This window comes from Peromyscus maniculatus, chromosome 4, assembly GCF_049852395.1.
Source record: "Peromyscus maniculatus bairdii isolate BWxNUB_F1_BW_parent chromosome 4, HU_Pman_BW_mat_3.1, whole genome shotgun sequence".
Classification (NCBI taxonomy): Eukaryota; Metazoa; Chordata; class Mammalia; order Rodentia; family Cricetidae; genus Peromyscus; species Peromyscus maniculatus.
Genome location: NC_134855.1, coordinates 144,043,890 through 144,068,368, shown reverse-complemented (window position 1 = coordinate 144,068,368; position 24,479 = coordinate 144,043,890). Strand labels below are relative to the sequence as shown.

The window sequence follows — 24,479 nt, the reverse complement described above, 5'->3', positions numbered from 1 at the left end:
GACCTGACCAAGGACACACAGCCCAGATCTTCTGCCTTCACAGTTGACACAGCATACATCATTCATTCTTTGTAGTGACTGTGTTCAATTATTAGTAAGGAACTACAATCATTATGTGACTAATTAGCATCCAGGTTCTTGGCATTTTTGCAGGGAGCTGTCATGAAGTCAGTCTGTGTTTCACAGCACACCCCTTACCTTGAGATGGTTAGATCTGCATGCGTGAAGTGTGAGCACTGCCCGGTCATCATTTGTACGGTGGTGCCAATCTGCCACCCTTGCCCTAAGGCACGACAGTGTCTGTGCTCAGCACTGTGTGTTCAAGGGTAAAACTCCCCAGACATTCCCCAGAGGTTATCAGAACACTCTCTGCGGTGCCTAAGCTGGGAATTAGGTTTGCTTCCCTGTGCTGAGGAAGCCCGTGTGGGCCCAAGTGTTCATGTCAGAACTCATCCGGACGTCCACACGGAGAAAAAGGAGGTGGGCAGTGAGCAGCTGCAACCCAAAGTTTGCTCCCTGTCATTCACTGGGAAGCCAGCTGCCACTCAACCCAAGGGGGAGTTGCTTTTCACGTCGTTTCCTAAAATAAGTCCTAACGAGCTCGGGAGGAACTTTTCACCAAGCCAAACAGAGAAACGGGGAATAGAGCGGACCCCAGGGTTACCAAGGCTCTCAGGTCTACCCATTGCTTACCAGATGAGGAGACTGAGGCCCAGAGATGCTGTTACTCGTTCAAGATCACAGAACAGCAAAAAAAAAAAAAAAGCAGTGGTGGAACCTGCCCAAGCCAGGCATTCTAATAGAGCCAGGGTCGTTTGGATCTAAGCAAGGCATGCCTACAGGTTCCACCAACTGCCTAAGTCTTTCTTCAGTCTCCAGGGCTTTAGAAGATGAGGAAAGGTGGGCTTTCCCTCTGGACAGAAGTCATGGCACTATCTACATGACTGCGTGTGCCGTTCCTGCCTTGGTTTTCCTTTCCTGTGGGAGTGTTTGAATTCTCCATCTTTTCAGACCAAAAGGAATGTTACCTCCTATGAGCGTGCTCCTGGATCCCCAGGGCAGCAGGATCTATGTTCAGTGTTCCCAGGTCCTGACCTTGCACCAACACTCAGAACACTTGGTAGCATGGGTTCTTTCCTGAAATGCAGACCTGGACCACATTCATCTTTACAATCCCAGCATGCCACTTTAGCTAGGAAGGGGATGGCTCCCCCTGAGTTTTTGGGGACTAGTCTGCACCCAGCTTACAGCAGAACTTGAGTTGACTGCAGCTGTAGGACCAAACAGCGTGAGGAGATTCTAATCTTGGATCTGAAGGGCTTTCAACACACACTCCACAGAGGTGCCAAGTAGGTCAGGCTGGCAGTGAGTGGGCGTAAAGGGCCAGAATGCCATTTTGTCTGCGGAGGTCCCAGGGCTGCAAAGTGACCTTGCCCCAGTACACCGTCACTGTTCTTCAGCTTTCGGTGAGGTCTACCTACCTCTCTCCTTCTGCCAAGGGGACAGCTCTCAGGCCTGGCTGACCCAGACCTCAGGATCAACGACAGAGGAAAGAGTAAAGCAGGCTGAAAGGTGTCTATACTTCGGCCGAAGGGCTTCGGTGAAATAGCCAGAGATGCTCCACCCATGAGATACCTCCTGTGAGCATAATTCAAGAAAGGATCAGAGAGTGGTCTGAGTCCGGGCCAGTGAGATGGCTCATGGGTAAAAGCACCTGCTGCCACATCTAAAGAACTAGGTTTGATCCCCAGGGTCCACGGGGTAGGAGAGAACCAGCTCCACAAAGTTGTCCTCTAATCGCCACATGTAGATTGTGGCTCGTGTACACAAACACATGCATCATACACACAATAATAATAAATAGAATTTTAAAGTAGGGTCAACAAGATGACTACTGGGGAAGGCACCTTCTGCCAAGTCTGATTACCTGAGTTTGATCTCAAAGTCCTACACAGTAGGAGAGAATTAGCTCATGCAAATTGTCCTCTGATCTTCACATGTGTGCCATAGCGTGCACACACACACACACACACACACACACACACACACACACACACACACACAAGTTTAATTTAAAAGTTAAAGTTAATCCAGGCAGTGGTGGTGCACATACCTTTAATCCCAGCACTTGGGGGGCAGAGGCAGGTGGATCTCTAAGACTTTTGAGGCCATCCTGGTCTACAGAACAATTTCCAGGACAGCCAGAGCTGTCTTGAAAAAACAAAAAGTTAGATTAAAAAAATTAAATTAAAAACAAATACAGAAAGGAATACACCAAACTCCATAGTGTGGATTCCATTATCTCCAGTACACTTTAATTTGCTTGTTTACACACGGGCTCTGTGTGCACACAACAGTGGCATGAGCCATTCTCTAAATACAATCTGGTACCTGGACAATGACAGATGCACATGGAAGCGAGTGAGCAAACCACCACACCGGGAAGCAGAACAGCATGGCATGACTCGGGTCAGATGTCCCCAGAGCTCATGTTTAACACCCAGGGACAATGGGTGAAAGATGAGACTATTTCAATAGGAGACCCAAGCTCTTAGTGTTCCCCAAAAGATGTTAGTTTCTCTGCTTTCTCTAGATGAGCCAGACCATTCTCAAAGCCATCAAGAGAAAGACCACAGCACACAAGCTCAGCACCTCACACGTCACTTCCTTTAGTGCTAGAAGAATGACCTCCACTTTACAGACAGGGGCAGCAAGGTTTGCACACTGACGGTGAATTGGGAGCGATACCAACATTTCAACCTACATCTCACGGTTGCCCAAACACTCACTCATGCCGTGTTTCCTGGCACAGGAGGGCAGGAAACTCCTGAGAAGGCAAGGGTTCTGAGGAACTCGGGATGTAGCTCAGGGATGGAGGCCTTGCCCAGCATGCACAAAGCCCTGGGTTCCCATCCCTGGCACAGACAGCAGAGCGGGGGAGTACCAAGAAAAAGCACATGTAATCTAGTCCACATACTATGTAGAGAACGCACAGTAACTGAGAGTTACATGTAGTCAGTTTAAGGTTAAACCCGGTCAGACCCCCATGAGAAAAGTGTCTGGAGCCTTAATGTGGCTGCTCCTTTCTGTGTGGACATGAAGCCTGAGAGACTTAGCTGGTGACCAGCTCTACCATCTTCCCCAGGCCCATCCCTATCCCGGGGAGATGGGTGGAAACTTCCAGAAAGTGAAACATCCTTTCCGTTCACTGTCAACCCACTGAAGCACCACGGTGGCACCTCACTGCCTGCTTTTCTTCCCCTCTGGTAACAACATCTTACATTGTCATTGGTCAAGTTGACCTGTAGCTCACCAGATTATGAAATACGTATTTTAAATATATCCTTATATTTAAAAAATTACTTAGTAGCTAGATGTGGTGGTTTTAATATTAGCACATCTTTAATCTCAGCACTAAGTAGACAGAAGCAGGCAGATCTCTGTGAGTCTAAGAACAGCCTGGTCCACATGGTAAGTTCCAGGAAAGCCAGGGCTGCATAGTGAGACCCTGACTACCAAAAAAAATTTTTTTTTTAAATTAAGAAAATAAATTAAAAGAAATTACTCTTAACTTACTAAGCACCTAACTACCTGAGCTGCAGTCTGGACAGGCAGGCCAAAGCTTATCAGGTAGCGTCATTACCCAGCTCTGCTGGAGGAGAGGTGTCAAGGCAGCTACAGGGGTGATCATCCAGAAGGCCGGGCTCAGCGTGACAGGCTTGAGAGATCACCTGGGAGAGGAGAGGGGCCTTCTTCTCAGAGACCGGAGCTTGCCATGTGGGACACGGTGACAAGACTCCTAACCCTAGCGTCTCAGCGAAGGCCACATAATGACTAGAAACTGGGAAGGGATGCAAAGAGAATGCCATGGCTATTGAATGCCCCCTTTTAGGGCTGCTCTGTTGGTGGGACCAGGAAAAGGAGGCGGGACCCAGTCATGCCACTATATAATACGGATAAGGTGGCATGGCGGTGGTATGTAATATGTGTGGCTTTGCATTCCGGCTGGCTTCTTGCTTCAGAGGGAGACATTTTATTTCACTTCTAAATTATCATAATCCTCTCCAAGGGTAAAAACTCCTTGTTGGTGGTACTTGTCCTATGAACCTATGACCCTGAACCCTATTCTGTCTCTACCACTGGCAAGTGGGCAGGAAGGCCTCAGTACCAACAAACACTTTACAGAATGACTCTCTCAGCTCAAAATTCACTAAATGATAAAATGTCTCCTTTTCAGTTTTATTCTTGTTTTTGTTTGTTTGTTTTGTTTGAGACAGGCTCTTACTCTGCAGCCCTGGCTAGTCTGGATCTCGTCTGTAGCCCAGGCTGGCCTTAGACTCACAGAGATCCACCTGCCTCTGCCTCCCTAGTGCTGGGATTAAAGGCGTGCGCCACCACCGCCCCCTGGCTCCAGCTTTACTCTTAACAGAGGGAACAATCCTATGAGATGAAATTTAATGCAATAAGCCAAAAGTTTGGTTTATAAAAGGTACATTAGTGTTCTAAAAAACAAAAACAAAAAACCCCGAACAACTTCCGCACGTACTGGAGCGCAGTACCGGAGCATTGTCACCAAAGAGCCAATGTCATAGTGACGATTAGAAGCCACACAGCACTCACTCAGGGAGAGGAGGGGAAACGGGGTTCTCCGGCACTGCTCCAAACACCAACACGCAACGACAGACAGCGGGGACAGAAAACTCTCATCACTGTCCACCACATAAAAGTCATCCAGGCACTGCAGGGTTGTGGCCCCCTGTTGGGAACTGGTCATAGCCAGGTGCAACTGTCAATATTCCAAAGAGGAGGTGGGTACTACAGCCAGAGAGCGTGCTGTAGGCATCAGGGTGTTTAATCAAGAACCTGCCAGAGAGAAATGCTTATCTTAGGATCAGGCGCGGGGAAACACTGTTAAAAGGACAGCGTTAACATGGCCACTGAGCTCTCAAGAGAACCACAGCCAGGGAGACCGCAGCAGCAGAGGGGGTCCAGGAGCTCTGGTTTCCCTGTGATCCACACGACGAGGCTGTCTGCTGTCCCTCTGCTGAGCCTCAGCTCGCCCTCTGGGAACAGATTAAGGTCACGTCTTGCCAGAGAGAAGTATCTGACAGGAATACTGGCTACATGGGTGGCGTCACCAGTCGAGTCTGAGGACTGAACGTGGTTCCCAGACTCCATCCCACCACCAAAGGGCCTAATAAGCATCCTCTCTGAAGTGGATGGAGAGTTCAGCCAGTCACTGGACAAAGTAGGTGGGAAGTCTATTAGCCATTGTCCTCCTGTCCCCATGGGTCTCTCTTTTATTTCTTGTAAGTATCTTGCTTCGGAGTCAAACTAGAGCTCTGGGGAGGGAGTCCTGGAGAGAAAGACTTCAGATACCAGTACCCATATGTCCCGTACCAGCCCAGCAAACCGAAAAAGGTACCAAACACCTTCTGGATCAAGTCGTGGAAATAAACGGCTGTGCAGAGAAACATCCATACCCAGATGAAGGTCAGGAAGCCCAGGGCGACCACCAGGGTGGTGATGGCAGCGTGGAGGTGGTGGCTGCGATCCGTCTTCACCTCGTGCAGCACGGCCATCTCCTCCACGATCATGAGCGCACAGAAGGTCAGTAGGAAGGAGTGGCCGGAGATGTCAAAGCCGTGCCAGAAGCCCCCTTCCCGATGGCACTGCTGCTTGCTCCGGTGCTCCTGCCTGATGCCCTCCAGGGCCGGGGACTGGTAGCAGCTGCCCGTGTAGTGCTCGATGTTGGAGAAGAGGGCCGTGCAGACGTACCAGATGGCTGTGCCCACAAGCAGGGTGCTCAGCCGCCGCAGGACCAGGCCGGCCTTGCCCGTCAGGTGGTAGTTGGTGAGGGCAATGAAAGGCAGGAGAAGGCAGACTGTCCAGGCCCAGGCCACTTTAACAAAATACCTGACGGAGGAGGAAAGTGCAGGTGAAGAGGAGACATGGCAGACAGGAAGTAGTGCCATCCTGCTTCGGGTATCTAAGTTAGGGAAGTGAAATGAAATCGATCAAAGCTGCCCACCCAAACAGCCACCGTGTTTGAACCCTTACTCTAATGCTTACACGTGCTTTATTTCCTGAGCAGTGAAATTAGTCCATCTCTAACTCTGTAAGGTGACTTTGAGCCATACAGATGTGTCATGACAAAGCAGAGTTCATTAGTGGTGGACTGGGGTTCAAATCCAGGGCCTGCAACATTCCAGTTGTGCTCTTTGCTCAGGAAAGCAGTAACTGAGCACCTATCAAATGTTAGATGTGTTTACACACACAGTCACTTCCACAGAACACTCCCAACTAGCCGAGGGGGAAAGGGCCATTTATCTAAGTATAGCCCCAGCTGGCTTCACACTGCCTATGTAGCTAAGGATGATCTTGAACTAGCGATCCTCCGTTTCCACCTCCCTAGTAGTGCCATTACACGTGTGTGCCCCCACACCCAGTTTTACGTGGTGTTGGGGATCAAACCTGGGGTGCATGCTAGGGAAGCACTCTATCTGCTGAGACGTACCCCTAACCCTCATTCCACACCATTTTATAGACAGACTCTGGAGGCTCAGAAAACTGAATACTTTGCCAGGGCCACACAAACAACAGCAAACTCAGATTGAGCCACACTTTGCCAGTCCCACAGCCCTTCCCTACCACACCAGTGGCATTTCCTACAAGGCTGGTAAGTCTTCTAAGAAAGAGCTTTACTTCAGGCTACAGGACCAGGGTTCAAATCCTGATTCTGACTCTATCTGTTAATGTACCTTCAGGTCTCAGTTCCCTCAGCTGATAAAGCTGAGGGCACCAAGCAAGTCTTAAACTCTCTCCCAGATTCAACGAATCACTGCCAGTTCCCTCCCATTAATCAGCACCACGTCTTGGAACAAAACATTAGAATCCATGGCTACCCCTAAACAACAGACCAGTGTGCCAGGCTGCTGGGCTCCTGGTTCATCAGGCCAGATAAAACAACAGCTGCCACGTCTGCCTGCCCTGTGCCCATGAAAGGTGGGCTGACCTGGGGGTGAGCAGCAGAAAAGACACAAAGAGATTGGAGGCGACTATCAACCTCACACTCTATTCTTAGCCCAGCCACTAAGTGGGTAAGGATGAGGTGGGCCAAGGACAGAATGCCTCTTCCCTAGAGTCCAGTAGCTTCTCAGACACCACCAAAGAGCCTGTCACGAAAACCTCCACTGGCATTGATAAGGAAAGCCTTGCCAAAGCTAAGGTGTGCCAGAAACCTGACCCAGCTGCCAAAAGAGAAAACAGCGTTTTTAAGTAGTAACAAGAGTTAGGCAGACTCTCAGCATGCTGGAAGCTCTAGGGGTAGGTTCACACTGAAGCAGTTTCAGCTTCTAAACTCCTTATATTGCTGCAATGATGTTTTGTGCAATAAACTTTCGATATAGGTATTTTAAAAGGCTAGGAGAGAAGTGGGCGGAGCCAGAGAGATGTCCCAAAGAAGTCCGCTGGGCTTGCTTTCCTGGGCAACTGCCATGCACTTTAGATGACTGAGAAAAGTCCAAGGAGATCCAGGAGAAAGGTCACCGGCACCAAAGGCTTCACTCTTGTACCAACATACGGCCCAGAGGGGAAAACTCTCCAGGGTGGTGAGTGGGTCTAGAGGTAGTCTTTAAGACAACGGTGGGATTTTTATCACAGGGGTTCGGGGATGGGTGTCTGACAAGCCGGCAGGAGGGAAGTGACATCTCCCAAACGGGACCGGGGCCAGCGCCTAACTAGGGGGGAGAGGGGGGGGAGCAGCACTCCAGTGCACCTCACACACAACAACCCACCGCGTCACCGACCCGCCCGCCAACTCGGCTCCACTATCGGAATCCTCAAACGCAAGGCGCGAGTGTCACTCGCTTTCCCAGGGTCCCCGGGTGCCGACACGCACGCGAACGCGGCTGTCAAGACAGAGATCCCTCCCGATGACTGGCCCACCCACCCAGGCAGCGAACCGGCTTCTCGGGGCGCGGGGACCCGGAGCCTGGTGCACTCACACGTTGAGGACGTTGCGCTTGTTGCTCAGGTAGCACTCGGGCAGCGGGGATAGCTCCTTGAGGACCGAGCCCGCCAGCATGGCGGCCACCAGCGCCCAGGGCAGGTAGCGCCGCACCGCCGCCCTCACCAGCGTCCCGCGGAGAAACCACGCGCAGCGCTCCAGGTGCTCCATGCCGGACCTTCTCGGCCACCGTCCGCCTCCCAGAGCCCTCTCGGCCACCGTCTTGCCCTTCGCCGGGGCTAGTGCCACCACCTCCCTCCGGGCGCATGCGTGCTTCCCGCAAGCTCCGCCCCCCTGAGGGGAGCACGTTCTCCCTCTAGTGGCCATGAGTGGCCTATGCAGAGTGCAGGTGTATAGCTACCTGCGCCGCTCTTCCCTCTCTAACCTGAGCGCCCCCAGGCGACATGCTGCGAGTACTGCAGGTTGCTCTTAGCCCGGGCAACCTGCTCTCCTTAAGTTTGTGAGAGCTTTGGCTGGAGGTTGGGGAAGAATAAATGTAGTTCAGTAGGAATTAGATCAGCGGTCAGAGCATCATTTGGTTTCTCGGAGAGACACCTCCATGGGATACTTGCTTTTCTTATCTGCAAAAGACAAACAAGAGATCCATCTTTCTTAAGAGCTAGTTTGCGGACTTGGGAGTTCCTTATGGCAATCCAGATACAGGGGTTTGAGATTTTATTTTTATAAATTTTATCGGAAAGTAATTCCACAAGATAATTACTAAATTTTATTTACTTTTGTTTTGTTTTGTAGAGACAGTGTTTCTCTGTGTAGTCCTGGCTGTCCTGGAACTCACTGTAGACCAGGGTGGCCTTGAACTCTGAGATCCACCAGACTTGGCCTCCTGAGTGCTGGGATTAAAGGCATGCGCCACCATGCCCAGCACTACTTTGTTTTTATGAGTCAGGGTTCTACTCTGTAGTTCCTGAAATCCTCTTGCCTCAGCCTCTCAAGTGAACTAAACTTAACATTTAAATTGATGAATGTATTTTCATTTAAAATGTGGATGTCTTGGTTACTTTCCTATTGCTGTGACAGAACACCATGACCAAGGCAACTTATAGAAGAAAGAGTTTATTGGGGGCCGTTTTGGTCATTGTTCTATTGCTGTGAAGAGACACCATGATCGAGGCAACTCATGAAAGAAAGCATTTAATTGGGGGCTTGCTTTCAGTTTCAGAGTTTTCATCCACTGTCACCATAGTGGGCAGCCTGGCAATAGGCATGGTAGGCATAGTGCTGGAGAAGTACTTGAGAGCTACACCCTCATCCACAGGCAAAGACCTGGCATGGGCGTTTGAAACTCAAAGCTTACTCCTCATGATGCACTTCCTCCAACAAGGCCACACCTCCTAGTCCTTCTCATTCTGTCAAAGAGTTACACTCCCTTGTGACTAAGGATTCAAATGTATGAGCCTTTGGGGGGCCATGCTATTCAAACTGTCACAGGAACTTGCAGTTTCAGTGGGTGAGTCCATGACCATCACAGCTAGGAACATGGCAGCAGGCAGGTAGACATGGTCCTGGAGTAGTATCTGAGAGCTCACATCTTGAGACACAACTTCCAGGCAGGGGAAGAGGGTAGGGAAGAAGAGAGAAGAAGGAGAGAACTAGCAAGAGAGAGCTAACTGGGAATGGGTGGGCTTTTGAAACATCAAACCTCCTCCACCGCAGTCACACTTTCTAATCTTTCCCAAATAGTTGTACCAACTAGGGACCAAGCATTCAAATATATGTGTCTATGGAGACCATTTTCATTCAAACCACCCCAGTGATCCTGGAGAGAAGGCCCAGCATGTGGGGTAGTTTGAGTGTAATTACACCACCACCACCACCACCACCACCCCTCCCCGTAAGCTCAAAGAGAGTAGCACTATTAGGAGGTGTGGCTTTGTTGGAGTAGGTGTGGCCTTGTTGGAGTAGGTACGGCCTTGTTAGAGGAAGTGTGTCACTGTGGGGGTGGGTTTTGAGGCCTCATATATGCTCAAGCCATGCCCAGTGTCTTAGACCACTTCCTGTTGCCTGCACAAGATGTAGAACTCTCCAGCACCATGTCTGACTGCACACTGCCATGTCCCACCATGATGAAAATGGACTGAATCTCTGAACTGTAAGCCACCCCAATTAAATGTTGTCCTTTATAAGAGTTGCTGTGGTCATGGTGTCTCTTCACAGCAATAAAAATCCTAAGACAGCATGTAAAAGCATTTGCTGCCAATCTAAATAACCTGGGTTCAATCCTTAAGACCCACATTGTGTTGTCGGGCAGTGGTGGCGCACGCCTTTAATCCCAGCACTCGGGAGGCAGAGCCAGGTGAATCTCTGTGAGTTCGAGGCCAGGCTGGGCTACCAAGTGAGTTCCAGGAAAGGCACAAAGCTACACAGAGAAACCCTGTCTTGAAAAACCAAAAAAATCAAAAATCAAAAATCCACATTGTGAAAGGCAAGAACCGACTCCCATAAGTTGTTCACACACTCATACATACACACCCACATACACACACATACACACACACACACACACACACACACACACACACACACACGAATAAATAAATGTAATAATAAAATAACCCTGTTGTTGACTGAAATCCTGGGGCCTGGGGGCTGGTGGAGGTCACATGAGGTATTAGTGACTACGTCGCTCAGCTTTGTCCCGTAGCTAAGCTCCTGGCCTGTGAAGTTGGTGTCAGCATCAGGATTCCCAACCATGAGTCCTTCCTTAGCCACTGTAGTATATAAACTAACACTTAAAATCAAGATTAAAAACTCAAACCCATCACTTTCTAATTATTGCACTACCTTTTATTATTATTTATGTTCTTGTTTGTCTATTTTGAGACACAGTCTTATTATGCGGCCCTGTCTGGCCCGGAACTCACTATGTAGAGACGGCTGGATTCGAATTGGTGGCCATCTTCCGGTCTCTGCCTCCCTCCTGGCTGCTGGGGTTACAGACATGTGCCATCGCCCCCAGCTTATCTGGGCTCTTGAGCCCACTTGCATCTATTATGCTTGCCTCTGTGCCCCCTTCCCACCTCTGTGACGTCACACAGGAAGCTTGAAATCAGCCACAATGAGGGTATTCACACCAAGGAAATTGGCAAGTGCTACAAGCAGGGTTTTATTTGTCATTGACTGTTTTCATCGGGACGTGACTCCATTTGTCATTCAGTGGGTAGCTGAATTGAAACCATGGGTGGGCTATGGAGACAAATGTCCAGCAAAAATCAATAAAACTGCAAGCGTCAGTGAGTTGTATTTAACAATAAAGAATTCCGCGGGAGTTGGGGCTGTAGCTCGGTTGGTAGAATGCTTCACTTGAATGCATCAAGTCCTGGGTTCAAGACCTCACACTACATAAACTGCATGTGGTGGGACATGCCTGTGATCCCAGCACACTAAAGGTAGAGAGAGGCTCAGCCACAGAGTGAGTTCAAGGCAAGCCTGAGATACATGAGACCACTCTTCTCAAAAAGCAAACAAAAAAGTATGTTTCATTGTCTATAAGTCATGTGCACTAGTCTTTATATTGAGAGATTTTTATTTTTTAGAAAGTTTATAATAAATCTATATATGTATATACTTATATGTTCTTCATGAGAGCTCATTATATTAAACATTTATCAGCAACCACTGTGATATAGTACACACATAAGAAACACATGCAGCATATAAACAATTATGTATGTTAATAGATGTATAGTTTTAGATGCAGCTTCATGGGAGTTCATGACAGAACATGCCTTCCATTATGTGTAAGGCATTGTGATTTTTTTTTTAATCAATTACACAGCTCAATTCAAATTTTAAAACATCCTGGTGTGTCTCACCTATAATCTCATTACTTGGGAGGAGGCAGGTGAAATCTTGCAAGTTTAATGGCACCCTGGTCTAGATAAAGAATCCTAGGCCTATCTACAAGGTCCTACATTCAATCACTAGTACAAAAAAAAAAAAAGCTGGTCATGCATGACCCATTGTAACATGAATATTAATGGGTCTTATTAATAAAAAACCCAGGAGCCAGGTATTGGGGTGAACGCTGAAAGATCAGAGAAGCAGAACAAGCCACAGCCAACCTTGTCTTCCCAACTACTCAGCTGATCCTGTTTCCTCAAACTGGAAGCCTCTGAGTCCTCATCCAAATGGATCTCAGCTGAACTGCTGCTAAAAGTCTGAAAGCTTAAAAGTCTCTAGTTCCTGGTCCTCACGCCTTATATACCTTTCTGCTTCCTGCCATCAATTCCTGGGATTAAAGGCATGTGTCTTTCCCAAGCAAGACATGAGATCTCAAGATTAAAGGCGTGTGCCACCACACCTGGCTCTATTTCCAGTGTAACCTTGAAGTCACAGACATCCAGATGGATCTCTGCCTCCTTAGTCACAGGGTTAAAGGTGTGTGCCACCATTTTCTGGCCTCTAGATAGACATCTAGTGGCTGTTAATGTTCTCTGACCCCAGATAAGTTTATTAGGGTGCACAAATATATTGGGGGCCACAATATCACCACAACCCACTGTTTATTTTGTAATAATATATGAAAAACATTGGATTTGAAATTTTAAGACACTGAAGAGCAGTGTCCTTGCATTTCCCACCAGAGGGGGACAGAAGACAGTAAGTGGCAGTGGGGAGAAGTCTCAGAAGGTGGTGTTCACCTTTCAAGTTTGAGGATTTGTGTTTAGACCACCACACCCCACACACAGCCCGGTGCAGTGGCGAGCCTTTGTAATTCCAGTTCCAGGATGCAGAGATGGGAGGATCCCTGGGGTCCACTGGCAGCCAGTGTAGCAGAGTCAGTGAACTCCAGGATCAGGAGAGACCCTGCCTCAAAAATAAGGTGGAGAACAACTGAGGAAGACACCCAACATTAACTCATTAACCTCTGGCCTCCGTATGGGCATGCATTTACACACACATGAATACATACACACACACACACACACACACACACACACACACACACACAGAGAGAGAGAGAGAGAGAGAGAGAGAGAACACTGTTCTGCCTAAGACCAAGTAGCACCACCCTACTGTTGTAGAATATTATTTTAAGGTGTTACTTTTGTTTATGTTGCATTTGTTTAACTCTGTGAAGCTGTGTTGCTGTGTCTGTCTAAAACACCTAATGGTCTAATAAAGAGCTGATGGCCAATAGCAAGGCAGGAGAATGGACAGGCAGAGAGAATATATAAAAGGAGAAATCTGGGAGGAAAGAAGTAGCCAGAGAAGGAGGAGGACTCCAGGGGCCAGCCACCCAGCTACACAGCAAGCCACGAAGTAAGAGTAAGATTTACAGAAGTAAGATAATGGGAAAAACCCAGAGGCAAAAGGTAGAAGGGATAAGTTAAGAAAAGCTGTGGGGTTGGGGATTTAGCTCAGTGGTCGAGCACTTGCCTAGCAAGCACAAGGCCCTGGGTTTGATCCTCAGCTCCAAAAAAGAAAAAATAAAGAAAAAGAAAAGAAAAGCTGGCAAGAAACAAGTCAAGGTAGGGGCCAGACATTTATAAATAAGAATAAGCCTCCATGAGTGGGAGTTGGGTGGCAGGCCCCCTCAAAGCAAAAACAACCAACAACACACTACTGTTGGCTTGCATCCTCTATTTGTCTTTTATACTAATACTTGTTAGAAGCATTGTCTCTGTACAAATCAGTGGAAGGATGTCCCATCTTCACACAATAGAAGAATGAATGTTAAAATATGCACACTATTTAAAGCAACCTACAGATGCAAAATAATCATTGTCAAAACTTCAATGTGATATTTCACAGAAGTAGAAAACATAGTCCTAAAAGTTCTAATGTATGTGTTATATGTGTATATCTGTGTATATCTGTGCACCCATCATGTGCATGCCTGGTATCCCCAGTGGCCAGAAAAGGTCATCATATCCCCTGGAACTGGTTACAGATAGTTGTAAGTCACCATGTCGGTACTGGGGATTGAACCCCATGTCCTCTGGAAGAACAGCAAGTGCTCTTAACTGCTGAGCTATTTCTCCATCCTTTTAATCCTAAAATTTCTATGGAATAATAACAACAACAAAAATAGCCAAGGCAGACATGAGCCAAAAGAAAAAGTTGATTATACAACCTGATTTCAAACTACATGACAAAGCAATAGTAATTAAAACAGCATGGTACTCCCTAAAAATATACATATTGACCTCCAGAACAGAATAGACAGTCCAGAAATAATGAGTGGGATAGACCTTAGTTGTTAGAGTGCTTGCTTGCCTAGCATGCCTGGAGTCCTGAGTTCCATCTCTAGCACCATATAACCAAAGTGTGGTAGCATGCACCTATAACCCTGGTACACAGGAGGTGGAAGCAGGAAGATCAGGGATTCCGAGTTGTCCTTGGTTACAAAGTCAGTTCAAGGCTATCCTGGACAACATGAGACCCTATATCCAAGGAGTTGGGAGGGACTCACAAGCTCCCACTCCTAACTGAAAAGCTATCGACAGCCGATGGCTTCTAAGGGAGGAAGAGTAGGTTTTCTTTAAGGGTGGCTCCAAGTGGGCCAGCCATGCTTTAGTGAATGACCCCATACTCTTGAGCATGTGAGAAGAATAAAGTGAACTTGGTGTGCTATTTTGTTAAAAAGGAAGACACAAAATTGGAAGGGGTGGGAAGGTGAGAGGTGGATCTGGGAGGAGTTGGGGGAATAAAGGGTAAATATGTTCAAAATGCCTTGTATGAAAGTCTGAAAGAATTAATAAAAAATATTATGATTAAAAAGAATAAAGAAATAAAAGCCCAGAAGTGAATTCATGTGTGTAGCATGGGTTAATCATTAAAAAATATGCCAAGAAAATGCAACTAGAAAAGAATAGTGTCTTCAATAAATGGTTTGGGGATGATAATATCTATATATAGAAGAGCTAAACAGAACTCTTACACAACTTAGAAAAAATGAATCAAAATGGATTAAAGACTTAAATGTAAAACCCCAAACTATAAAATTCTTACTAAAAAACCGTGGAGAGAGCCAGGCGGTGGTGATGCACGCCTTTAATCCCAGCACTCGGGAGGCAGAGGCAGGAGAATCTCTGTGAGTTCGAGGCCAGCCTGGTCTACAGAGTGAGTTCCAGGAAAGTGGCAAAGCTACACAGAGAAACCCTGTCTTGAAAAAACAAACAAACAAACAAACCCAACCAAAAAACAAAAACAAAACAAAAAACAAAAAAACAAACAAACAAACCAAACAACAACAAAACATGAAAAAGCTTGGTCTGGCAGTGCATACCTGTAAGGTCAAGTCAGGATGATTAGGAGTTCAAGACCAGTTGACCAGCCTGGGCTACACGACCCCCAGGTCAATCAATAAGATGTTAACTCAACAAAAATCAAAACCCAGGGAGGGAATGAGTAAACTCTTGCTTTGGTTCCCAGTTTGGGAGGTTTGGTTCACAGGTGGCGGGTGGTCTGTTGCTTTTAGGCATGTGACAAGGCTGAAGCATCCTGAAGGAAAGGCATCTTGTTATTGCTCACCTCACAGAGGTGGGGGGAGAAGAGGAAGAGGTGAAGATGGGGTAGAGGGGGAGCCCAGGCTTGCTTCCTCCAACCAGGCCTCCTCTTGCCTTCCACCTCTAGACATCACCATTAACAAACCCCGAATCTGTCCGTGGATTACTCCCCAGTGAGGTCAGGGCCCTCAGGATCCAGTCATTCCTGGATGCTAGACAACTGGATCCCCTGCCTTTAGCAAGAGAGCTAAGTGGTAATTCAGATTCAAACCACAGCTGTCTTGAGCCCAGCTTGGTGTGGACAACTGTAGTCCCAGCACTTGGGAGGCAGAAGCAGGAGGATCACATAAAGTTCACAGCCACCCTGGGCTACACGGAGAGTTCAGGCCAGACGGCTCTGTAGTGAGACCTCGTCTCAAAAGCCCAACTAACTAATAAAAGCAATTTTGAAACCTTGTTCTCTCTCAGGCAAATACATCTTTTTTGTTTTTTGTTTTTGGTCCGTTTTAAAGCAAATCAGCCCATGTTACTTGGTTGTGTGATAAAAATAAAATATTTGAAAAAAAGGAGATCTCTCTGGAATGAGAATCTTCTCATTAAGATTAATCTTTTCTCTTTTCCTTTTCTTTTTTTAAAACAGAGTCTCACGTAGCTCAAGAGGCCTTGAACTCGTATATCTAAGAATGAGTTAGAAATCCAGATCGCCCTGCCTCTGCCTCCTGGGATTATAGGTCAGTACCACCACAATTGTCTCCTAAACTATAAATTATGATTTACTTATTCATGCATTTATTTTCTGTCTCCCCCACTTAGATGCCAGTTCCAGAGATTACAGAATGTATGCTGTTTCCTTCACTGATGTATAGAGTCTAGAATGGAACCCGGCCTTTACAAAGCAGTCAAACAATTGTGTTACTGAATAAATCAATGAATTATTACTGTTGGTGTGGGGTTTTGTTCATGCTAAGTAAATACACTCTCCTGAGCTGTATCCAGTGCATAGAGTCATTACTAGGACTAGAAATACTTGCTTCGAAGTTTAGAGCACTGGCTGCTCCTTCAGAGAACACAGCACCTAGTCCCACACCTGCACAGCAGCTCTTAACTCTCTATAACTCCAGGGCTAGGGGATCCAACGCCCTCTTCTGGCCTCCATGGGCACCAGGCATGTGCACGGTATACAGACAAAAATGCAGACAAAATACCCATGTACACACATATATATGTGTATGTGTATTAAATTTCTTAAAGAATCATTACTAATGCAGTGAGCAAAAGGAAATCATTTATGTTCTTTAAATAGATTCTTTACGAATAGAAAATAAATAACCTCAAATAACAGCTATAAAATGATTACGACTTTCATCTTGAGGAGTCCCCACCATTCCGAATGGCTGTGAAAATGGCTTGTAGTCCCTAGAGTCTGGAAGATGCTGAGATTGAACAATGGGTTTGGCCGAAGTCAGGTTAGGCCCTGGAGGAGAGGGAAGGGTCAGGGAGAATCTTGGGAAAACTGAATTCTCCCCACACTGAAGTCTGATGGCTTGGCCAGTGGTCAGCCAGAGGAACAGTGGGAAGAGTGACCAGCCAGCTGTGCCCTTCTCTCCTTTGGTGCCCGTGAAATAATTCATTCAGATTGCAAGAGAGACGGTCAGGTCAGCTCTCCCAGTAGGAGGCTCTCCTCATCCTGGGCTCCTGGCCAGCGAGATGGATGCTCACCCCCAGCACTAATTCCTTCCCTCTGAACTCATTCTGCAAAAGTTTCCCTCATTAGTCACCTCTGGCTGCTGCTCTCCCAAGCCTAGGGAATACCCAGTCACTCCTGGAGCAGCTGAGGAAAGCTGATGTCGGCCAGAGGCTGGATCTCCTGCCTTCCTAGCAGGAAAGGATTGCACACGCCGTCTGTGCCTCCAACACATACAAACTTAGACAAAGGGAGAGCAGGACTGGGGGTGGGGGTGCATCTTCACTCATCAGCAGCTGCGAGAGAAGGGCAGGGACCTTGTTTGGGACCCTCACGACCCCCAAGCACCTTCGTGAACTCCCTCCCAACTCCCGGCTTCCTCCTATGGACATACCTCCTACAGACCTCAGACCACCATATCAGACAGCGGAGGGTCCAGGCCTAGGAAGAAGGAACTGTCATTGCCTGGAAGACGTTGGTAAAACCAGAGAGAGAAGCAAGGTCAGCTTCATGCCAGGGTGATGGTTGTCTACCAGAGGAGAAAGAGGGGGCAGTTGGGGTTGGAGCTGGGCTGAACAGTTAAACAGTCTCTGTTTCTACATCTGAGTTTGAAAAAAAAATACTCATTAAACTCTACTCTGACTTCTCATAAATCTCGTATGCTTGTTATATTTCACAAATCTCCATTAAAACAAATATGTAAGCAATCAATAACATCCATAACAAAATAAGAAGCACTAGGTAAAAGAAATTCCCTGGATTCTAGAAATATGCCAGGCACTGGGCTCTGTATCAAGATGTTCTAGATTGTTCTTTTTCTCACAAGGATGCCCCCTACCCCAGGTAGGTTCTGTTATATTCCTTTCTACAAATGCAAACACTGGGACACACAGTCAAAGCCACACAGCTGACAGAGCAGGGGTTCAAAGTAAGATCCTTATGTTCTTAATTTCTCCCCCTTACTTGAGTCCTGGGTCCGGAGCATGCAGCTCTAACACAACCTGCTTTGGGATAATCTCACACCCACAGCACTTTGCCAAATTTACCAAGTGACAGCTAACAGTGTATGAACATCATATATTGCATTGGTTAAAAACACAGATGTGGCCCCATGGCGGTGGCGCATGCCTTAACCCAGCACTCAGGAGGCAGAGCCAAGTGAATCTCTGTGAGTTCGAGGCCAGCCTGGTCTACAGAGCAAGAGCCAGGACAGGCACCGAAACTACATAGAGAAATTCTGTCTCAAAAAACAAAACAACGAAAAAACATAAACCAAACCAACACACACACACACACACACACACACACGGATTCAAGTCTAGCTGCGTGTTTATTACCTGTCCTACCTCTGACAACACTTATATGTTGCCTGCATAAGTATGTAAAATCTTATTTTGTTCGGGGTCAAGCATTTAGTTAGGGGTACAATAAACGGTCATCTCTGAAATAAAGATGGTCTTTGAGGGATATTTAGAGCCACTGGAGAGGTAGAGAAGGCAGTGTAACCGCCACTATTTAATAAGTGGACAGTGGCTCGGCTGTGCCCAGAGGGTCCCACGGTCGCTTTCCACCCCGCCCTGTTGAATTCTTAGGGTCCAGCTGGGCGGTGGCTGCGGGACTTGCAGGAATGCGCAGCTGGGTGATCAGACAGGGGGCGCTGACGCCTGGGCTTTTCCGCTCCAGCTGCGCGGGCAGGCGACACAGCAAATTCCGCGGCCACACCTGGCGGGTGCAGCTGTCCCAGACCAGGACGAGGATTTCCTAGTCCTGCGGCCGCCAGCCCCGAGGGCACCGCCTTGACCCGGGACTACAGGGCCATGGCGCAGCAGCGGGACCTCGGAGCATCCCTGGGGCCTGATGGCGACAACACCAGTCACCCTCGGGCATCCGCGGCAGGCCGCTCAAGCACGCCAGCTCTGCTCCTTCACTACCACCACAGGAGGGCGAGCGGCTCTCTGGCTTGGCTTCTGCAAACACCAGGCTGACGTCTGCTGTCTGCCTCTCAGGAGAGCTGTCCTTGACAGGGACATCTCTGGGCACTTCTCCGGAGGGTTCCAGGGGGGCTGTGGGAAATCTTGTCTCAGCCGTGGTGTAGGGTGAAAAAGCGCCTTTCCCTGGAGGGCTCAGCACTGGTCTTATGTCCAATCCTTCCTCCCGTGCTATCTCCCACCCTCAACCTTGCGCTTAGCTGTAGTCTGGGGCACAGCACCAAGGTCCCCTGTTGAACAGCTCTGCGGACTTCCTAGTGCCTCCCTGTTCTCCCCGGCTCGCTCTGAGTCTCAGCACCCTCTAATGCTTCTCTAGCCTGGCCTTTCCGAGTGCTTCTGGAGAACCCAGTTACCCTCGGCACCTGGAGAAGAGGTGGTTCTCCCTGCCTGAGTCCTGACTCTCCCCAGCTCACTCAGCCCCTCAAGAGTAATGAAGGGTTTTGAAATTTTCTTGGTGGTGTGTTGGGGAAGGTATTTACCAGTTGTTAGGAAGTGTATGTTAGGATAAGAACAGCTCCCCATCCCCACACTGTCAGGTGTCAGGTCCTCGCTCTACTGTAGCCCTGGCTAGCACGCAACCTGCGACTATATAGACTAGGCTGGCATCGAACTCACGGAGATCCTCTTGCTTTGGATTTCTAAATACTGGGATTAAAGGTCTGCAGCATCATCTCTCTTTTAAAAAGTGTGTGTGTGTGTGTGTGTGTGTGTGTGTGTGTGTGTGTGTGTGTGTATGGAACGCCCTGGAGGTGGAGTTGCAGGTGACTGTGAGCTGCCCCATATAGGTGTTTGTGACCAAATGCTGCTCCGCTCCCGGGGCAGTAAACCCTCTTAACTACTGAGCCATTATATCTCCAGCTCTCGTGTTTGTTTCTCCTTAGAATTTTTTAATTATATTCTTGTTGACAGAACACTTTATTAATTTTGTAAACATTAATTTATTTATGGAAGGAAGGGATACATACATATCATGGTATGCATGTGGAGGTCAGAGGGCAACTTTCAGGAGTTACTTCTCTCTCTCATGGGTTTTGAGGATCAAACTCAGGTACACAGGCTTGTCAGCAAGTGCCTTTACCCACCAGGTCATCTTGCCAATGCAAAAGAGGATTCTTTTAAACAGATTTTCAAAACCTTACATAATCCTTAAAATTGTACTAGGTATAACAGCTTTAACCCAATCTTGTGTACAACCGGGTGAATCTTTCTTTCTTTCTTTCTCTCTCTCTCTCTCTCTCTCTCTCTCTCTCTCTCTCTCTCTCTCTCTCTCTCTCTCTTTCCAGACAGGTTTTCTCTGTGTAGTTTTGGTGCCTGTCCTGGAACTCACTTGGTAGCCCAGGCTGGCCTTGAACTCATAGAGATCCGCCTGCCTCTGCCTCCCAAGTGCTGGGATTAAAGGCGTGTGCCACCACCGCCCAGCCTAGGTGAATCTTTTACATGCAGTCACCAGCGCAAATGTTCCCCAGATCATGATATAAATTACATACAGTCTTTGTGTGAAGAGCTGGAGAAGGCCTGAGGAGAGAGGTCAGCAGTAGACAGAGCATTTGCCTCGCATTCGTGCAGCTCTGGGTCCAATCTCCAGCAGTACAAACAAAGACACAAAAAACTACAAGAAGGAATTGGGGGTGGATGATGACGGCACACTCAGTTAAGTGCCTGCCTGCCTCACAAGCACAAGGACCTGAGATAGACTCTAAGCACCCGTGGAGAAAGCTGGCCATGGCTCTGCTTGCCTATACTCCTACCTATCACTGGGAGGCAGAGACAGGACAATCTCCGGGACTTCCTGGCTAGCCAGTCTAACTGAATGGTGAGCTCCAGGTTCAGTGAGAGATACTTTCTCAAGAGAAAAGGTGGAGCCAGGCAGGGTAGCTCAGGTCCATAACCTCAGAACTGGGAAAATAGGCAGGTGATCTCTGTGAGTTTGAGACCAATTTAGTCTACATAGTGAGTTTCAGGCCAACCAGAGCTACACAGTGAGACCCAGTCTCAAAAATAAACAAACAAAAAGGGTAGAGAGTAATCAAGAAGAAACCCATTGTCAACCTCTGGCCTCCACACATACTCTTGTATCTACACACACACACACACACACACACACACACACACACACACACACACACACACTAGGACAGTTCTCAAGACAAAAAATTAATAATCAAGGATATGGAGATGCTAATTACCCTGATTTGATCTCTATATTTTATATATTTGTATCAAATCACCACACCACATTTTTTTTCAAAATAAAAGATCACGTCATGTATGTTTAAATATGTGATCAATGAAAACAGCATTGCAGCCCACCCCCCTCCTGCTTCTCTGCACCAGCACTCCAAAAGATGAGCACACTTATCTCTGTCACGCTCAATCACTGTGCCACCCTGAAGGTCAGTCCATGGGACCACACACGGGCTCGTTTGAATGGTCCCGTTCCCGGCTAACACTGGACAGACCTTGCCTGCCCTGCTAGCCAGTCTCATTCTCACTGAATTTCTACACTGAATAAAAAAGCACCTTTTTCTCTTCCCAGTACTGAACCTAGGGCCTCCCACATGCTAGACACGTGCTCTACCACCGAGCTACATCCCCAGCCCTATTTTCATTAAATATGCATACTTATATATAATAATATATATCATTAAATATATATTACATATATATTACATTTACTTATTTAGTGTGGGGGCTTGAGGGGGGAGGTCAGAAGACAACTTGCAAAAGACAACTTAGTTCTCTCCTTCTATCATGTAGATCCCACGGGGCTCAAACTCAGGTTATTAGGCTTGGCGGCAAGCACCTTTCCCCCTTAGCCACAGACCCCACTTTTCCCTTTTTTCAAAGAGGCTCTCACCAAGTTCAGGCTAACTTCCAACATACCATCTTCCAGCCCTGCTCTCCGGAGTAGCCAGGGTTACGAGACCTCTACCACCAGCCCCAGCTTGGAAGCACCGATTTCTTATTCCCATTTTACAGTCAAGAAAGAGTTGCAGAGGGGGCCTGGGACTTGGTGTGAGTCATACCGAGCTCTGGACTCTGAAATGCTGGGCCTTACCCACTACACCATCCTGCTCCCCTCTGAGAGAGCCACAGAAGAGCCGATGCAGTGTCGGATGCAGAGAGAGCAAAGAACAATGCCTTGGAGCCCAGAGGTATTTTATGTATATTTATTTGCCAAGCCACCAGCCACTCTGAGCTGTTGTGAGCCTCTCCAGCCCCGCTCCCTAGGTCAGGGACGGTCACCAGCAGCCACTCCATTCTGCTGTTCTGGGGACACAGGCCTGGCTTCAGGTCAAATCTTGGTGTCCAGATGTACTTGCTATGTGCTTCGGGCAGTTGCCTCTCTCTTTGAAGCTTTGTTCTCAACTGTTAAAAGAAGATTAAAATTCCTGTACATAGCTAAGGCAGTGACAGGTGGGAAATGTGGTTGGGAAACTACTGTCATTGTTATCGTCAGCTTGCTAAAATAACACAAACACAAAAAGTGAAATGTGGCCTGGGCGTGCAGCTCATTGGGCCCTTGGCTGAGTGCTCTCATAGCAGGCGCAAATCCCTGGGTCCCTCCTCAGCGCCGAACATGCTCAGCGCCGAACATGCTGCTGGGAGCGGTGGCCCATGACGAGGAGTAGAAGGGTCAGAAGCTCAAGGTCACCGTTGGAGAGATGGCTCGTGGTTAAGAGCACTGGCTTCTCTTCCAAAGCACCCAGGTTCAATTCCCAGAACCCACATGGCAGCTCACAGCTGTCTGTAACTCAAGTTCTAGGACCCCTGATACCCTCACACAGACATACATGCAGGCCAAACACCAATGGACATAAAATAGTAGTAAAAAACAAGTTCAAGGTCATCCTTGGCTATATATTGAGTTCATGGGCTACTTGAGACTGTCTCAAAACAAAACATAAAAGCCAAGTGTGGGACTAACAAGATGTGTCTGTGTACTGAGCACCTACCATTACCCCTGATAACCTGAGTTTGATCCCAGGACCCACATGGTGAAAAGAGGAAACTCACAAGTTGTCTTCTGACCAGACACACACACACACACACACACACACACACACACACACACACACACACACACACACTAAATAAACATAAAAAATTTTAAGCCAGATGTGGAGCATGTAGCCTAAGATGTATTGCCGGGGGAGCCACTCGTGGAACCTGAATCCAGTCAAGAATTAGAAGCCCCTTCAATGTCCCACCCCATATTTTTAGACTATTTTCTAGTATTGATGTTATTTTGGTGTGTTTTTCTCTATAATTTTGTTGCTTTGGGTCATATCTCTAGTGAGCGGTGTGTTTTTTTTTTGTTGCTGATTCTTAAAATAGGGTCTTATGAAGCCCACGCTGGCCTCAAACTTTACTATGTAATTGATGCTGGCCTTGAATCCTTTTTTTGTTTTGTTTTGTTTTTTGAGACAGGGTTTCTCTGTGTAGTTTTAGTGCCTGTCTAGCTCTGTAGACCAGGCTGGCCTTGAACTCACAGAGATCCACCTGGCTCTGCCTCCGGAGTTAAGAGCATTTGCTGCTCCTGAAAAAGGCCCAGCACTCACACGGAAGCTCATAATCATCTGTAACCCTAGCTCCTGGAGATCCTACTTCCTTCTCTCACCTCTGAAGGCACCAGTCACCCATGATACGCTTGCATACATGTGAGCAAACTACACATACACATAAACATATTTAAATATATTTTTTTGTAAATGAAAATTTAAAAAAAAATAAAATAAAACTGTAGGGAGGCTGAAGCAGGAGGATTGCTACAATTTCGAGGCCAGTCTGGGCTAGATAGCAAAACCCTGTTTCAAAACAAACAAATAAACAACAAAAAAAACCCCTATGGCTTTTCTGTTCTAATGGCTGCCCTCCTCCTGCATGGATGTGGAGTGACAGACCTGGGCTGCAGTCCTGAGTCTGCCGGCTGCTGTGTGTTGTCCTTGGACAAGCTGTTTAACCCTTCTGAACCTCTCTTCTCAACTGACGAAGGGCCCAGATGATCTCTGAGGGCCTGCCCACTGCTGGGGCTCCTCTGTCCAGCTGCAGTCTCCTGGTGCACACTCTCATTTCGGATATGACCTCGTGCGCAGGAGTGGGAGAGACCTAGCCTAGAATCCCATTTCCCCTGGAGCAAACTGCTTAGCCTCTCTGAACTTCCACCTTGCCAGCTGGAGAACAGGGGTGCTGATATCCTGAAGACAGAATGAAACTTAACAAAACTTGGTGTGTACAGCATTTAGAACCTGTCACCTCCCATGTGTCCACATATGTTGCCTGCTGATGCTATTATTAGCTGTTATTATAAGTATCAGCAGCTTGTG

The 24,479-nt window shown here is 47.5% G+C and overlaps 1 protein-coding gene and 1 long non-coding RNA gene across 2 annotated transcripts; one reads left to right on the top strand and one right to left on the bottom strand.

Annotated features, from left to right (window-relative positions):
* Window positions 1-2,289: 2,289 nt before the first annotated feature.
* Fitm2 (fat storage inducing transmembrane protein 2) lies at window positions 2,290-11,012 on the bottom strand. Its single transcript, XM_006971029.4, has 3 exons — window positions 10,891-11,012; window positions 8,007-8,589; window positions 2,290-5,916 (listed from the first exon to the last, which is right to left on the bottom strand). Exons 2-3 carry the CDS (start codon window positions 8,333-8,335, stop codon window positions 5,301-5,303), a joined length of 945 nt encoding a protein of 314 aa, XP_006971091.1. The 5' UTR covers window positions 8,336-8,589; window positions 10,891-11,012; the 3' UTR covers window positions 2,290-5,300.
* LOC107401667 (uncharacterized) lies at window positions 7,138-16,418 on the top strand. Its single transcript, XR_013050954.1, has 2 exons — window positions 7,138-7,610; window positions 16,121-16,418. It is a non-coding gene; the product is annotated as an uncharacterized LOC107401667 (long non-coding RNA).
* Window positions 16,419-24,479: the final 8,061 nt, after the last annotated feature.

Coding starts and splice junctions, on each gene's coding strand:
- Fitm2 (XM_006971029.4), bottom strand. CDS start 8,335: ATGGCCACTAGAGGGAGAACGTGCTCCCCTCAGGGGGGCGGAGCTTGC. Junction 5,917..8,006: donor AAGCGCAACGTCCTCAACGT/GTGAGTGCACCA, acceptor CTCCTCCGTCAG/GTATTTTGTTAAAGTGGCCT.